This window comes from Chironomus tepperi, unplaced genomic scaffold, assembly GCF_022539635.2.
Source record: "Chironomus tepperi strain 1889 unplaced genomic scaffold, CSIRO-AGI_Ctep_v1 contig_196, whole genome shotgun sequence".
NCBI classification, from domain to species: domain Eukaryota; kingdom Metazoa; phylum Arthropoda; class Insecta; order Diptera; family Chironomidae; genus Chironomus; species Chironomus tepperi.
In genome coordinates, this window is record NW_027226318.1 from 69,219 (window position 1) to 86,116 (window position 16,898).

The 16,898-nt window shown below is 32.2% G+C and overlaps 5 protein-coding genes across 6 annotated transcripts; 3 read left to right on the top strand and 2 right to left on the bottom strand.

Annotated features, from left to right (window-relative positions):
• The first annotated feature begins 738 nt into the window (after window positions 1–738).
• Tbh (Tyramine beta hydroxylase) lies at window positions 739–12,222 on the top strand. Of its 2 annotated transcripts, XM_070639518.1 has the most exons (8): window positions 739–914; window positions 1,184–1,336; window positions 5,010–5,233; window positions 7,718–8,007; window positions 10,422–10,695; window positions 10,756–11,107; window positions 11,206–11,509; window positions 11,627–12,222. In XM_070639518.1, the coding sequence occupies exons 2-8, from the start codon at window positions 1,237–1,239 to the stop codon at window positions 11,913–11,915; spliced, it is 1,833 nt and encodes a 610-aa protein (XP_070495619.1). In that variant the 5' UTR covers window positions 739–914; window positions 1,184–1,236; the 3' UTR covers window positions 11,916–12,222. The 2 variants fall into 2 exon arrangements, with proteins under 2 accessions (XP_070495619.1, XP_070495618.1); XM_070639517.1 differs by having other exon boundaries at window positions 739–1,336.
• LOC139089886 (uncharacterized) lies at window positions 8,207–10,233 on the bottom strand. Its single transcript, XM_070639519.1, has 2 exons — window positions 8,455–10,233; window positions 8,207–8,387 (listed from the first exon to the last, which is right to left on the bottom strand). The coding sequence occupies exons 1-2, from the start codon at window positions 9,417–9,419 to the stop codon at window positions 8,294–8,296; spliced, it is 1,059 nt and encodes a 352-aa protein (XP_070495620.1). The 5' UTR covers window positions 9,420–10,233; the 3' UTR covers window positions 8,207–8,293.
• A 253-nt stretch (window positions 12,223–12,475) lies between the features above and the next one.
• LOC139089963 (coiled-coil domain-containing protein 34-like) lies at window positions 12,476–13,903 on the top strand. Its single transcript, XM_070639628.1, has 2 exons — window positions 12,476–12,588; window positions 13,036–13,903. The coding sequence occupies exons 1-2, from the start codon at window positions 12,476–12,478 to the stop codon at window positions 13,739–13,741; spliced, it is 819 nt and encodes a 272-aa protein (XP_070495729.1). The 3' UTR covers window positions 13,742–13,903.
• Window positions 13,783–14,814, bottom strand: MED8 (mediator complex subunit 8). The gene is made up of 3 exons (XM_070639487.1): window positions 14,648–14,814; window positions 14,525–14,589; window positions 13,783–14,457 (listed from the first exon to the last, which is right to left on the bottom strand). The coding sequence occupies exons 1-3, from the start codon at window positions 14,745–14,747 to the stop codon at window positions 13,879–13,881; spliced, it is 744 nt and encodes a 247-aa protein (XP_070495588.1). The 5' UTR covers window positions 14,748–14,814; the 3' UTR covers window positions 13,783–13,878.
• Window positions 14,815–15,227: 413 nt separating this feature from the next.
• lwr (ubiquitin conjugating enzyme lesswright) lies at window positions 15,228–16,477 on the top strand. The gene is made up of 3 exons (XM_070639627.1): window positions 15,228–15,432; window positions 15,634–15,980; window positions 16,042–16,477. The coding sequence occupies exons 1-3, from the start codon at window positions 15,367–15,369 to the stop codon at window positions 16,106–16,108; spliced, it is 480 nt and encodes a 159-aa protein (XP_070495728.1). The 5' UTR covers window positions 15,228–15,366; the 3' UTR covers window positions 16,109–16,477.
• The last annotated feature ends 421 nt before the right edge of the window (window positions 16,478–16,898 follow it).

Below are 16,898 nucleotides of genomic sequence, written 5' to 3' on the forward strand. Positions count from 1 at the left end.
GTAGATGAAAATAATTGAAATTCAATCTTTTTCCTCAAATATTTCCTTCATACCGATAATTTTTATCTCATTCCTCCATAGATTTTAATTAAATTTTTTCCATCCTCCTACCTTTTTTTTACTCGATATAATCTAATGTAATATAGTATCTGTAAACATGAAGTGGCTGTTAGGACGAGAGAGTGAGAAGAAAAAAATAATATAGGAAGAAGTGAGAATCAAATTGCTCGCATCAATAGCCTCGAGGTGCAAAAAAAAAATATCCTCTTAATTATCTATCATCAATAATATATTGATCTATGTATGTCTATGAATATATAGTTATGATATTCAGGTGACACACGAAACAATCAATGCCGCTCACATCCGCGCGTGTATGCAGTTTATTTAAACATATTTTTCATTTGAATTGTGCTTTTTGTTCTCTCTCGTTGGCTTAATCAAATATTTGCAATTTAAACACCAAACACAAAAAAATTGTATAAATGAAAAGTAAGTCAGGATAAAAATATGTGAGCATCACCATCATCATCTCTATACAACATACATAATACTCACAGAAAACAGAAAAGAATGTTAAACGGCAGCATGGAAAGAGGAGAAAAAAAAAGTATTTTCTGTTCCTTCCTTCACACAACACACAGCAGTGTGCAAAACATAACAGTGAAGGCAAGACACAGTGAGACGTATAAAAAGGATAACAGCAAATATTAAATTTCTTAATCTTCCTCCGGCCGTGCTATCGTAAAGATCTTTTATCCATCCGCACACAAAAACGATGATAAAAATTCATTCAGTCAGACTGTTTAGTTTGAGATGTGAAACGTAGAACTGTGCACCTGTTTTATTATTTTCTCCTCACAATAATACACAATTCCTATCAAATGATTTCATTCACAATTCTATTTTCTACGGTAAATATAGTAGGCAATAGGTAGAGATAATAAGATTAACATCAATTGTGGAAAACAATAAGTGAGAGTGATAGTGACTGTAGAAATAAATAAAAAAGGATATAAAAAAAGGCACAAAAAAAAATAAAAGTTGGAAGCTTCACATATCATTATCGATTCATTTATCCCTCATGAGTAGCTCTCAATAAGTACCTTCATTAACGAGTTTATCTCAGCAAAATTATCAAGGATATAATATATTCTCATCAGTTCCAATTTTTATTTTCAAGGAACAAAAAAAAAGGCATTTAAAGTGTAATAAAAGATTATTGAAGAGAGAAAAATGTCTAAATTAAAAGTTTCAATGTTCCAAGCCACGACGATGGTGCTAGTTTGTCTTGCGGTCATTTGCTCTGGAAAGATTCATCGTCACCATGCCACAAGTGAGTTCTTATGGATTATATTTAATAGTAATTGATTTTCGTCCCAAGATTAAGTCAGACGAAAAATATAAACACATGAAAATCATAGACGGAGATAATTCCCATGCGGAAGAGCTTCAGGTGTCGTACATGTGTGACGTACGAAAGGTAGTTAAAGTGCAAAATTTTGAGGAATTAAGAATTTTGAGTATATTTTGTGATTGTTTTCTGTTGAAAATTGCTGTAAATTGAAGACAGTTTTTGATCGAGTCTCCAGTCTTGACTGTGTCCTTGACATCCACAAGTGTACTAGGGTGTACTCCCAGTGTGAATTCTTAAGAATTTCTATTTTTGTATGGAATTTTTGTGTTGCAATGAAGGATGTAAAGAATGTTTGAGAGTCATATTTAGCTCCCGAGCAGTACAAGCTAGTATTTCGATCATCGCTGCACAGCAAATCATTAGATGATAGATCCAAGAATGCTATGACTGTGCACATAGTGTGTCACTCGAGTCATCATCCTCATCATTAGCAGAGTCGTGTGAAATTTCAAAGAATTTAAGAAGCTTGATTGAACGAAACATGAGAATGTCATAAAAATCTTTTATGGAAGCTATCAAAAGGAATTAATCTCGCTCTATATCCCCAATTGCCATCACTAACGAACGACTCCCAACATTTCTGGCTACTTTCCTTGTTTGAGGTGCTCAAGATTAATTGAAAATTATCCAATGGAAAAAAAGGGAGAAGTAAACAAAAGGATTTTGCTTTGATTTTCACCATGTGTAGGCCTTACTTTAATGCTACGGATGCTTTTAATAGATATGTGTACTAGAGCGTGTGATAATATAATTTTATTGAGTTCATAAGCTCAAACAACGACAGTGAAAGTGAAAGGTCGACTTTTAAGGTTGACTTCATAATTTGGCACAGAAAAACTTTTGTTTTTTACTTCTTGCTTATTAGTGCCAGTCAAATAATTCCTGTTTCTTATTTCTTTTTTTTTCGGTAATGCACACACGACATCTTGAAAGCTTATATATGTTATCACGATACAAAACTGTAATATAAACACTTCTCACATATTGAAATAGATATAAACGTTCCTATCATATTGAAGAGATAGAGATGGAGACACATTCATATTACATCTACATATTATATTTGATAGAAGTAATAGAAAATTGAAAAAAGGAAAAATATGTGGACTGGGTGGGGATGAGAATGAAATAGGAAAATATTTTCACGTTTTTCATATCTCCATCTATTCACATTACTATCGTCAATTCAGTTCACTACCAGCTTGTGTCTCATACTAATAGAACGAAAATGGGCCAAAAACACCCCATTCAAAATGAACATTCGAGCTCTTTAATTTTCAAACACATTTTCCAACATAACAATTCCTCCGACTCTCAATGGCTTTTGCAAAAATTTTCGTATGACGAACGCCTATTCGGACGGCACTTTGGATGTTCGAGGAATAAATTATAATTATTTTGAAAAATGCCAAGCATTTTTTGTTCATGCTTGCTTAAATGATGAAAATTATATTCATAATTATACGCTTTAATGTTTTTCAAATTATAATAATTAATATTTATACAATTATAATGGGAAATGGAATATGTCTGCAATGCAACAAGCTATTTTTATTACTGAATTGGAATTTGCAAGGTTTTCAAACTTTTAAAAACATTTGTTCGGTTTTCAAATTTAAATCTTTGTTTACAAAAGCTTTTTTTAATCAAATTCAAGTAAATTTGCTTACTGTCTAGTCACAAACTAGTGGAAAGTCATCAACAAAACTAATAAAACATCAACAAAATGAAGGTTGCTCAAATAATCACAGAACTCATTTAATAATTGAAAAGTTTTTCAAATTTTCAAACATAACCTCAAGATAAAATGTGAATTCTAAAAACAGCGTTCAATCCCAAAACTCAATCAATTATTTAATCACTTAGATCCAACAACTTCCGATTATAAAGCTCAGGGCTGAAGACTTTTTGCTTCAAGTTAGAAAAACGAATAATATTATGTTTCGCTGTGCTTAATTTTCAAGTAATATCAAGCCCATGAAAAAAATGTATCAACTTTTAAGGCACGAACCATAATGAAGATATACAACAAGACTGAAAATTCCTTTTTCTTTTGGGGCACTTTTTGTGTATTTTGGAGACGAAGCGAGCAAAAAACAAAAAAAAAATTGAAAAATGAATTTTAAATTGAGTGAAAAACATTTTAATGAGATCTATGAGAAAGTATGACTATAAACATAAATGAATGAACAATTAGAGACATAATTAAACTACCGCAGTAACCAATCCTCAATTCCACAACAATGATGATAATGATAAAATTCCTAAAAAGAGTGAGTGCGAGAGTATAGTAAACGAATGAATAGAATATAGATGGATGGATAGGAGATGGAAGGATGAATAGAAGGTATAAAAAATATTTTCATGCGGGATGGATAGAAATGAATGAAATTCCTCATCGGAATCATTGATGAAGATATGATGGAATGATATAAACTTGGTATGAAGTGTCAACATTAATTCTTGTTTAATTGTGCCGATAAGTATGGAAGAATGAAATTTCTTCCTCATTTCCCTCTGTTGAGCTCATCTTGTGAATTGTTTTGTTTTTAAGGGAGTTGGGGAGGAAGTTTTGAACGTTGCTGCAGCGTCGAAAATTTTAATCTCTATTCAATGTCTTCATGAATTATTCATTAACGAGGCAGAATGTAATAAGGCGGCGAAAAACAACAAATTTTTTGACAGCGATAATGCTCTCGTGATGTTTACATTTTTATTTATATTTCGGCCATATTTTGTCAAAACTTCTCAGAAGGGAATCTAGTGCTTATTTCCTTCGCTTAGTCCATAAGCCTGTTTGTTTATTTCTGTCTGATCGTTTGTAGCCGAAGGAAGTGGTCCGTGAAATGTAGTCAGGATTATGTTTGCTTTTAAATTTGTCGAGATATCATCAGGACTAATGAATTACTTCCTTTTCTTTTATAAGTGCAGACTTGAGGTTGTTCACTGGAAGTTTGATGAAGGAACGGTTTTGTTCCTTTTTAAGGACAATGTCTGTAACCAAAAGTCTAAATGAACTCGAATTTAAGCAAGCTCATAGTCAAGCAAGCTTCAAATTGACCCATAAAGACTAGCATGCTTAAAGCTTGCTTTAAAAGCATTGATTTTATAGACATGAAATGTAAATAATCCCAAACGACATAGCCATCCTTTAATGTGCGCAAAAATTTCCATAAAACCACTTCATTCACACCCTTTAATTTCACGCATAACACAGACTGCCATCGATCAATTCCGCAAATAAAAATTAATGAAATGTAATTAATTTTTGTATAACGACCTTTAAATGAATAATCTGTGAACATTCCATTCTCCATTGAAATTAAACATTTTCTCTGTGGTTGAATTCCTTCAATTCCAGTAGGGGAAGTACAAACTTTATTGTATAATCAAATATCTTCAGTCTTATTTCCATCTTTAAGAAATTTAATGAAAATAAAAGAATTTTGATTAAGGAACAGATGAAAAATGCGCCTTAATCAATCAAATTATAAGTCTGTAACCACAAGCATTTTAATGTTCTTGTTATTTTAACCACAAAAGCGTCCCTAAACGAATGAGTAAATAAACGAGACTTTTCTTTTCATGACAGATATCACACCAAACCAAATGCACAAAGTTACACTTGATCCCACCGAGAAGGTTAAGCTAACATGGATGGTCGATTGGCCAGAAAAGAATGTCTTCTTTCAAATCAAGAACGGCATCAATGAGAAATATAGCTGGTTTGCTTTAGGATTTTCAAGACGTGGAGAATTTCCTCTGACAGATTTTTGCATATTTCAAAGAGAAAACGACCGGATCGATACTAATATTGTAAGTTATAAATCATCATTTGTTAGCGAGTCTTTATAAATTACATGTTTTAGAAATACACCATTGTTCATTTTTTCTGTTCCTTTTTACTCCTCAATATTATTATATTACATCATGTATTTACTTTGTATTCCGTTTAATGACGATACTGGATTGGGGTTGTTTGGATGTTAAGTAGCTCTAAAGAAGAAGTAGACAATTGATATGTCAAAGACTACTTGATTTTGATCTGAGATAACCTAAACATTGAGAATTTAACCTAGAACTTGAGGACGACTCTGATTTTGTATGGAATAATTGAGTCGACTTCGATCTCTGATCTAACCTACTTTGCTTACTTGCTTGTACTTACATAAATCCGTTTTCGCTTCGCTGATTAGTCTTAGAATTAGCTTCTCCGCGACACCCAAATTCCGAAGCTCCGTCCAGATGAACTCTCAATTGAGGATCAAACTTAACAACACGTAATATCCAAACATTCCCAATTATTGTTATTGTTGATGATGGTAGTGGCAAATTATATATTAGGAAATAATAAGAAGTTGAAAAATGAGAAAAAATTACATTTTTTATATGGAAAAATTGAGATGGGACTGTTTGTGCCGTTTTTTTCCCCGCAAATATAAAATATATTATTCACGAGCAAGTGAAATGTATAGAGAGTAGGATAAAGATGAAGAAGAAAAATACCGTCTGTTGCTCTTGCTTCTTTCTAAACAATTTTCATCATTTTTTTTTGCTTGCTTTTCTCCTTCCTTGTTCCTAAAAAACTTTACAATGATCAATTTTAAATAATTTCATTGCTCCCATGTGATACAGCAGCAAATAAAAAGGGGGAAGAGATTGTGTTAGGAGCAACTGTGAGTTGTTATCTATGCTTTGTCTGAGAGATTTATTGTCTGCTCAATGTCTGGGCAAGTCGTTATATTGCGATAAATAAACTTTTAAACTGCCAGTATTAACTGTCAAATTGTTCTTTAAGTCATTCGATCTGAACAGCTCAAAATTTTGTTCAAAGAAATCAAAAAAGCTTCGAAGTAAGAAGAAAAGCATAAAAAAAGTTTTGAAATTATTTCAATTGGAAGGACGGTTTATCAAAACGAATAAATTTTTAATGTTGGGGACTAATGATGATTATCAATGCTTCGTCTTACTTGATAATGTTAGAATTTTTTGGAAAATTATGAGTTTATTATCCGTAAACATTTTCAGGGGGGTTGATTTTGAATTAAAAGTTAGAGATCTAGAAGTTTAACACGTTTTTACAAAATCAATACAGAAAATTTGCTTTTCTTAATGATATTAGAAATGCGCCTGCTTTGATTTCAAATGATAATATTTACAAAAGCCTAAAACCTGTTGGCCATTAAATTTTAATCTAAAATGAGTTTCTTGTAAATTGGAAATGAAAAACATGAATTCGAGTAGATATTCTGTTATAGGAGATCTGTAATGACTAGTTTGTGGTTTGTAGATTCAGTTGTAAATAAGATTACTAAAATAACATATTGAATAATACAGATGTGACTCAAAACTTTAAAGAAATTGAATTTTCTAGTCTGTAAGCTTTCTTAGCAACTATTCAGACACAGTTTTAACAAATTTTCAAGTTGAAGATTAACTTCAAGATCAAATCTCTTGGAATTTTCAATTTTTTCGCAATTCTAGAAATCCACTTCAATAAATTTCAATTATTTTGACAAAAAAAATAAACTCAAGAGATCCGAAAAGCTCAGTTTACATTGATTTGACTTTTGCTCTTAAAGCAGAATAAACATAGACCGGCATAGACCGTTAGAAGGCATAAAAACAATTTAAATATCATCCAATGTAAATAAATGCCAACAATTTCAGTATTCATCAAAATTTTCCAATCCAAAAGGCAGCAATAAATTTTTGTATTCCCAAGGCTACTTTGCCAAGTAAAAAATCCAAAACAGATTTTTCACATTGAAACCTTCACTTATGAAAATTCTTGTCTTTTGTCTCATTTTTTTGAGAAAGACAAACAATATGCTCAGTAAACATAATAACAAACCCTCTGCTATGCCTCAGAGATGCTGTTTCCTTGTTAAATAAATGTTAAGCTATTTTTGTATTCAAACAGAAATAAAAAGAGTTTGATTGACAAAAAAGCTTTCTTGGATATTGTCTTGAGCATGTTCAAATGACTATATCAAATAGCTTTAATCAGCACACAAGTTTCAAAAAATTTCTTAATCATCAGAAATTTATCATTAATTATTTAGTGTTGTTTAACTACCTGGAATACCAAGAAGATTGTGATTATAATAACAGTAAATTGTTGATAAATTATTCATTAAGGTTTTCCTATCCAAACAGTATATCTGTGAAATTTCTATGCGCCACTGCCATTCTTCAAAATAAACATCCGTTCGTCTTTCATATTTCATCTCCCAGTTGCCCCATATATATTGTCTACTTTCTATCTCTCACTTTTTATGCCAATATATCCTGTCAAAGGATGCATGGTCAAGCAAGGACGGTCGAGATATCATTATTGATCATCAACAAGATTGCATCAGCATTGCACGAACGAGCAAAGATGAGATTGCATTCAGGAGGAAATTTGACACATGTGATGAGGACGATTTTCCATTTCATGAAGGAACAATGTATATTTATTGGATGCGAGGTGAAGACTTGTTAGAATTAGATGGCGATAGATTTCCAACTCCTGATCTGCCAGAATCAGATTTCGGAATGTCACATTTGCAGCTATTGAGAGCAGATTCCATTAGTATTCCGGAGAAGTGAGTATGGCTTTTAAAAAATTCATGTGACTGGTGATATTTTAAGGTAGAATTTATGTAGCTCACTCAGAAGTAGACATCTGCAAATATTATTCGCCTTTTTCTCCGTTCTGTCTGTGATGAACAAAAACATTTTCTTTGTAAATAAATGAGTTTCCATTATTTCCACAAACGGAAACAAAAATACGACGAAACTAAGTTTCATTTTATAATTTGCATATACATGAACTTTATTTATTTAGGTCTTTTTCTGACATATTTTATCATACAGAAAATGAATTAATTCTTAATGTTTTTGCCATGTTTTCATTTCGTTTCTGTATCGTGAGACCTCAAATCCTTCCCAATGCTGAATATCTTTAGTTACCTTCGAGAAGACACTATAGGTGATAAAATTTAATTTAGATATAACACAGAATTCACATTTACTTTATTTGCTACTCTTACCTGCTCATTAATGTTTTATAAACATTCATTTCCTTCTCGTTAAGACCATCAAGCATTGCATTCAAATTGTGATTTAAATATTCCATTTTCTCCATACCCATTAAAAATGTACTGACTTTCCCGGGAATATTCATTGAATGATATGCTGCCAATTTTCCCAATTCAACTCCATTTGATTTACAAAATTCCGATGCTTCAGCTGCTATAGCTTTCAATTCATCATTACCCGGATGCCATGCTGGGGGACCGTTGTTTGTTAGTAATCCCAATGCTTGTACGGCAGCACATATAATCCCGACATTCATGTCATTGAAGAATGGCAAATAATCAAGTAGCGAATCATCAGTAAGAACATAACGAGAATATGTCAAAACGGTATCAAGTTTCCCATCCCCTTTCATTATACCTTCCTTCAAGACGCTCAATGGATATCCATTAATTCCAATTGCTCGTATCTTTCCCATTTGCTTTAATTCCAAGCACGCTTTGAATGCTCCATTAATGACCTCATCAATATTATCTGCAAACTCAACGTCATGAAGCTGATAAAGGTCTATGTAATCAACACCAAGTCTCTTCATACTTTCATCAACACTTTTCATGGTACGTTCATAGCTAAAATCAAATTGATTTGGTCCTGCTTTCTTAAAGCGACATGTTTTTGTTGCTATATAATAAGCTTCACGAGGAACTTCTGCCAAAATTTTTCCAATATTGCTTTCTGACTCGCCTTCACCATAATAAACGGCCGTGTCAATATAGTTAATTCCTCTTCGTAATGCCTCAATGACAGTACGTTTGGCTTCATCAAAATCCAAAATACCGTATGCCATGTCACACAAAGTTCCTCCACCAATGCTTATTTTTGATACCAACATATGGGTTTTGCCCAGTTGGCGATATTCCATTCGTCTAACTTGGTCTTCATAATGAAATCCTTCCACAAATGTTGGCGGTAATGACATTCTTATAAGATTTACTTTTTCTTTCTTTGTTGTTCTTTGCTTTAGTCTTACGCTCTGTTATTATTATACTTTAATCTTCTTTATATCTAATTTCTCTCGATTATTTTATGTCTATAGATTCGTTGATGCTCTACTACACGTTACTTTTTACCTTGTTTATATATGTTGTGTGCTTTAAGCAAAAGTTTTTTTTAAACTGATACAATAGAAATCGATTTTTTGCCGGTTTTATACTTAATCTGATTCTCTCTGTTATTATATATTTCCTTTTATGAGAGAGCTCTTATCGTTATCAATAATAATGATAATAATATACTTGAAATCAAATATTTATTTATTATTTTATTAAAACAACTCGTCGTCGCGTACTGCAATTTGTTCCAAATCACAATTTTTGTCGTTGAATGTTTTCTTTCACTTTGTTTATGTTTCTTTGCTTTATCTTTAATGCTTCTTGTCAATTTGTTTATTGCTTTTAATTTTATTTTTGGAACGTTCACAGAGGTGTAATGAGAAAATGTGGCAATAACTTCTAATTCCTCTTTTTTAAAGTTTCATTTTCTCTCTTGTTTCCACATAAAATCTTCTTATTTATTCTCTTTGAACATCTCATCGTCGGATGGAATGTGTAATGAAATTTGCTCAATAATTCAAGTGTTAAATACCAAGCATTTATCCTATTTTCATTTGATAATTACTTTCTGAAACTCTTTGTTAATTTTATGGATAAACTTTCTGTTTATAAACTATGAATAATGAAAATTATAGAAAAAAGTTCTGAGACTTTGTGAATTAAATAACTCGTTAGACTGTACTTTTGTTAATTATTTGCATAATTTAATGGCTAGTTTCCTTTTTAATTTATTGTAGTTTTTGTTAGTTTTATAATTTGTGGTTCAATTGTTTTTAAGAAGGTGACTTCAGTAAAAAAAACAATTGAAAATTTTTCAAATAATAAAAATCCGTTAAATTCTCATCAATTTCTAATTTATCATTCCCTAGAAATGTAGCAAACGTCGACATAGTCGTAAAAGATGTTGTAATTCCAACATACGACACAACATACTGGTGTAAAATTCAAAAGCTTTCGGGTTCAATGAAACGACGACACATTGTTGAATTTGAACCACTTATACGAAGCCAAGAAGGATTTGTACACCACATGGAGATATTCCATTGTGAAACAGATGCGAGCGTTGATATTCCTTTATATGAAGGTAATTGTGATGATTTACCTGAAGAAGCAAGGGTGTGTAGCAGAGTTATGGCGCTTTGGGTAATGTTAAGCTTAATTTTAGGATCCAATTTGTGTTTACATTCTAAATAAATTATTAAGGCAATGGGAGCTACAAGATTCACATATCCAAAGGAAGCAGGCTTACCGTTTGGTGGTCCGGATTATAATCCATACATCCGTTTAGAAGTACATTACAATAATCCCGATTTAGCAAGTGGTGTCGTTGATAATTCCGGTATGAGAATCAAATTTGTCGATAAATTAAGGAAGTATGACGCAGCAGTAATGGAACTTGGACTTGAGTATACAGACAAAATGGCAATTCCGCCTGGACAGCTTGCCTTTCCATTAAGCGGCTATTGTATAGCAGAATGTACAAAAATTGCATTGCCACAGGAAGGTATAACTGTGTTCGGTTCACAACTTCATACCCATTTGCGAGGCGTTCGAGGTAAAAAGTCGTTCATTATCCGTAATAAAACTTTTATATGCAAATTTTATATACCGAATATACCTTTTTACATTATCTCCCATCCATCGTTCTGAAAGTAATGACAAGACAATTTCGTGATGGAAAGGAACTTGTGGAGCTTAATCGAGACGACTTTTATTTACAGCATTTTCAAGAAATCCGTCATTTAAGGAGAAAGCCTAAAGTTCTTCCTGGTGATGCTCTTGTAACGACATGCTTTTATGACACTCGAGGGTATCAAAATGTAACACTCGGTGGCTTTTCCTTCCGAGACGAGATGTGTGTCAACTATATACACTATTATCCAGCTACTGAATTGGAACTGTGTAAAAGCTCCGTATCAGAGAAGACACTTGCCGACTACTTTGAATTTATGAAAAAGTAATTTATTTAATATCAAATTTTTGAGCATAACTTGATAATTTTTTTTATGTTTGTCATTTCCACATCCACATCGACATCGACTATAAATTTAAAATACAAAAAAAACAACAACAGAAAGGACCATCAGAATATTGACATAAGGAAAGGTCGAGCAGCATGTTACCGAGGTATAGAATGGACATTGCCGCATGTAAATGAACTGTTCACAATGTATACAAATGAGCCATTGAGTATGCAATGCAATCGTTCAGACGGCCACCGATTTGATGGATTTGAATGGGAAGGAGCACCAGTGACCGAAGTGCCCATTCAACCACCACAGCCTTATACATCATGTTCTCGTGGCGGAAAGACCCTTCAAAATAGTGACGATTGCGATATGTTTGGCATGTGCATTTACTAAATGAATAATTCTCAATATGACATGTAATTTGTATGTATGATATATTGAATTTCACTTCCATTTACCATTAACAAAAAGCAACAAGGGAAGTAATAATAACTTTTTTTTGTTGTTGCAAATGATCATTAATATTATGAAAAATGTAGATGCCTAAAAATCTCTCATGCTCTTCATTTTTTAACAAGCTAGATAGATTCCATACATAAATATGATGCGTATGCTTCTATCATAATATTATATGATGATGATGAATATGAACATGAAAAATCTGATGTTTTTTTGAATAAAAATTAATGAACTGTTACAATTATGTTTTTTGAAATATTTACATACCAGCCAGGCACTCGACATCATAATCAATCCGCATTTGCACATTCGTGTCTATTTGATTGACAGACCAAAAAAAATTCTTTTTTTTTTTTTCATCATAGTAGGCTTTTGAATTTTTTATCAATTTTTTCCAATATTATCATCAACGGTGCGACAGGATCGAGTAGATTATTATTTCCGGGCTAAACTTAACATCGATTGATTCGACAGTATAAAATAATAATCGAAGCATGGCGTGTTTTGCGGAACAAACTGGAAACATTTTTAATGACGATGATGATTTCTTCAGTGATACATCCACAATGAAATGCTATTCATATGGAAATTCAGACAAAATTCAACGGTATGATAAATTATAGAAATAACTCATGTCTGTACTTTTTTCAAGTAGATCCAGTGTTGGTAAAGGGGATTATCTAGGTTATGTTGTCTTACTCACACGAACTAAGTGAGATTTGAGGTTAACTTACTCTTGATTCCATTCTTATTGTCTTCTAGGAGACATAAAGCTCTAAAATTCACACTTAATGCAGATTAGCTTCTATTGATCCACTGTGAATCATAGGATATCAATAAAGAACTTCAGTTCCATACTAAATCCACTCTTCTCCCTCTTGTGTCATATACCACAGCCATCAGAAGTGAATAATCCAATTCAAGTACAATTCCATTGTACAAACACGACTAACCCTTAAGCTGTACATGTAACAACACTGGATACAAACAGAAAAAAATAGAATAAAATATGTACATGCTTCATTTAATGCAATTCACGTGAAATTCCTTACAGTTATGTCAATTCCGCAACATACGTCGAGAACGAAATTTACAGAAGCGGAGATTTTGAGACAAATTCAAATTCCGATGGTGAAGAAGACACGGCATATGAAGATGATAATAATGATGACAATATCTCATCATTTACATTTAAGAAAATTTGCCGAATTGATATGTCGCCAGAGGCTGAAGCAAAGAGACGTGAGGCGTACAATAATTGGTTAAAGGCTGTAAATGAACGTGAAAAAGAAAAGAAAAGACAACAAAAGGAAAGAATTGAAGCTGAACGTAAAATGAAGCTTGAAAAGGAAGAATGTAAGAAATTGAAAAATGATGAGAAGGTAAAGGAATGGAATGAAAGAAAACGTCGGGAGGCGGAGAAGAAAATTTGTCGTCTTAATGATATGAAGCAAGTCGCAGAGAAAAAAGTGAATGAAAAGCCAAAAGAATTTAAGAAAGCTATTCGATTTGAGGAATGGGTCGCAAAAAAGAATGAGGAATATAAGGCATTAAAGGCACAACAAGTAACAGAGAAAATAAAATTAAAGGAATATAGAAAGACACGTGAAACTGTATCGGATGTCGTCTTTAAGAAATGGCTAAAAAATTCCAAAAATGTTCCTAAGCCGGTTCCATTAAACAGAGGATTAGAAAGCTTAAGAGGATCAACGACAAAGCTTTATGTCAATCCAACTCCTTGGAAATCATTAGAGGAATAAAAACTGATTCCATTTAGTCATGTCAATCAGTTGATTAATGAGATCTTGGCTTTTTTTCTATTAGATCTTCATTTATTTCTTGGAAAAAAGTTAAATAGGCTAAATTACCAATGGATGTTGTGTCTTAATAAAGGAAATCATCGATACGGATGCAATTGCGCAGATTTAATGTTTGTCTTAATACTTGATGGCATTTTGCCCATTTGCATAGGTGGAATTCCTGGTGATCCCATTTGGACTGGAACTTGTCCTGGTACGCCTCTAGCGCCTGGCTGCTGCATCATCATAGGACTATTTGTTTTAAGTCCAATTCCTAAAGCAATTGCCTTAACTAATGTCTGTGTATCACCTTGATTACATGTTTCAGTTCTGACATTTCTATGAAGTGATTCCATTTCCCATTCATCTCTGGATTTTGATATCAGGTCAAATACATGAGATACAATCTTATTGAATTGGGCAACTTGCTTTGATGCAGCCTCATTAGTTATAGCATTTGCTTTCGCTTCATGTAAATTCATTCGATTTTCAGCTGATGGATCTGGTTTTGTTCTTAAATAATCAGGAACAATTTCTGCTGCAAATATTGGTAAACGTCCTTCAGTTGTCTGCACTAATCGCTCGTCTACATCAGGGCTTAAGTTAAGTGGTAGAACTGTCAAATTTCTAATAGGAGGCGTATATTCCAGTGACAACAATTTCGACAATCCGGCAAGCTTTAGAAGAAATACAGAAAAATTGATTTACTATTTATAAACATATTTTAATGATGCAATAACTTACATGAGATGATATCAATGCGAAATTATCCAGAAATGTTGGCCAATTGATTGTTTCATGCTCAAATTCTGTAAAATACAATAAACATTAGAAAAATTTCAGATTTAGGCAATTTCAATATTTTACCTATTTTTTGTATCATTTGTCCTATCGCAATCTTTAGATCTTTTAGCTTTGATAAGGAATTATCCAAAAACATTTCCAATTGCTTCTCTTCTCGCTGCATTTTGAAGTTATTTTAATTTTATTAAATTTGTTGTTTTTATTATTGTAGACAATTTTTCCTCTAAATATTTGCATGACGAGGGGAAGGCAACACGATTTTTAATTTCACCTTTTTCATGGTTTGTGGTGGAATTCGAAGATTGCAGATAGTTTAATACAGATATATCTGCTATAATTAAGTACTCTACATGCATAATTAAGGGAAATAAATGATTAAATTTCAGTTGAATTTTAAAAAATTCTAACGGATTTTTCAAATTTTGGCGGCTTATTTTTCGAATCAAGGTAAGGACATTCGTACAATTTTCAAAAAACTTAAATTAAATGATATCATCATAACTAAGTAGGCTTTGAACAACACACATTATCATAAAAATTATCTTAAAATTCTGATTCTTCTTTTCTTGTTACCCAGTCAGTTAAATAAAAATATAAAAGTCTTTAACGGTAATTGTTTGTGTACAGTTGAAGTGTCCATGTCTTGATCCGAAATTCATTTCAATTGAATTTTCCAGAAAAGTAAAAAAGTTATTTTCAACAGTAAAACATTGAATAAATAATTTATATTTGTGATAATTGTATAACTAATCAAACAATTGAGTAATTAACGTAAAAATAAGATGTCTGGAATTGCAATTGCCCGTTTATCTGAGGAACGAAAAGCTTGGAGAAAAGAACATCCATTTGTGAGTAAAAAAGAGGCTTTATTTTCATGTTTCGCGCTATATTTCACAACTTTATGAATTACAACATACTATATTTCATGAATAAGTCGTCGAAATTGTTTAAAGTTGTGAATTAGAGTTTGTTAATTGATCCCAAACATAACCTCGAATATTTCTGTATTTATGTATTGAAAAGTTAATTAATGTATTATTTACTTTCAGGGGTTTGTGGCTAGACCAATGAAGAATGCTGATGGCACATTAAATTTAATGACTTGGGAATGCGCTATTCCTGGAAAGAAAGGAACACCCTGGGAAGGTGGACTGTATAATTTAAGAATGATTTTCAAGGATGACTATCCAACAAGTCCACCAAAATGCAAATTTGAGCCACCACTTTTCCATCCAAATGTGTATCCTTCAGGAACTGTCTGTTTGTCACTTCTAGATGAGGAAAAAGACTGGCGTCCTGCAATCACAATCAAACAAATTCTTCTTGGCATTCAGGACTTATTAAATGAACCAAATATCAAAGATCCTGCACAAGCTGAGGCTTACACAATCTACTGGTATGTTCTCTATTACTCTTCAGTCATGAATTAGTTAATTAATGTAAACATTTCATTGCAGTCAAAATCGATTGGAATACGAGAAAAGGGTTCGAGTACAGGCACGAGCTATGGCTGCACCACAATAAGGAAACAACAAATTTACACATCTGATTATGGATAACTCTTCATTTTTACAAACATACAATTAGGAACAGATCTTTTCTTCTTAAAACTATAAACACACTTAAAAATCGCCCTAAATGTCATTCAAGATATATAAGAAAACAGTGTAAAGCGATCTGCTTTGCAGATTCATTTGAAGAATTGATAATATATTAAATATACTTTTAAGTTACGCAGTTCTTTTTCTTATTCCAACAAGTGAATTTTTCATTATTATTTAATTAATATCATCCTTTTAAGTATGCTAGAGTTTAAGGATTCTTTTCTTCTATATATTCTCTTTAAACAGATGATATGTAATAATAATAAACATTTTATGAACGTGAAAAAATGACTTTCTTGTCTTTGTATTTGTTTCTGTGCCTTTTAGCTGCTTCACTTTCGCTCACAATTTGTCAATGCTGCAATTTTCAGTGTATTTTATTTTCGTATGGCTACTATGTATTGCTGTTTGAGTGACCAGGTGAAAAATTGAGATGCTTAGTCACTAGATGTGATATTTTGTTAGGTAACTTAATTATTTAGTTCATAAGATGAGAATTGACTCAATTCGCAAGCTGCAAAATGTATTGACATTCATTGGAAATAAAGGAAAAAGTAAATAAGCAGTCTCGACAATGGACGATATGAAAAAATAAAGAATCTGCAATGGACTTTGTACTTTATTTGACAATGACACAAAAAACTTTGTTCAGTTCATTTTCGGGTGAACAGTCAGAAAAGTATCAAAGATTATTGGACCCAGGTGTTTTA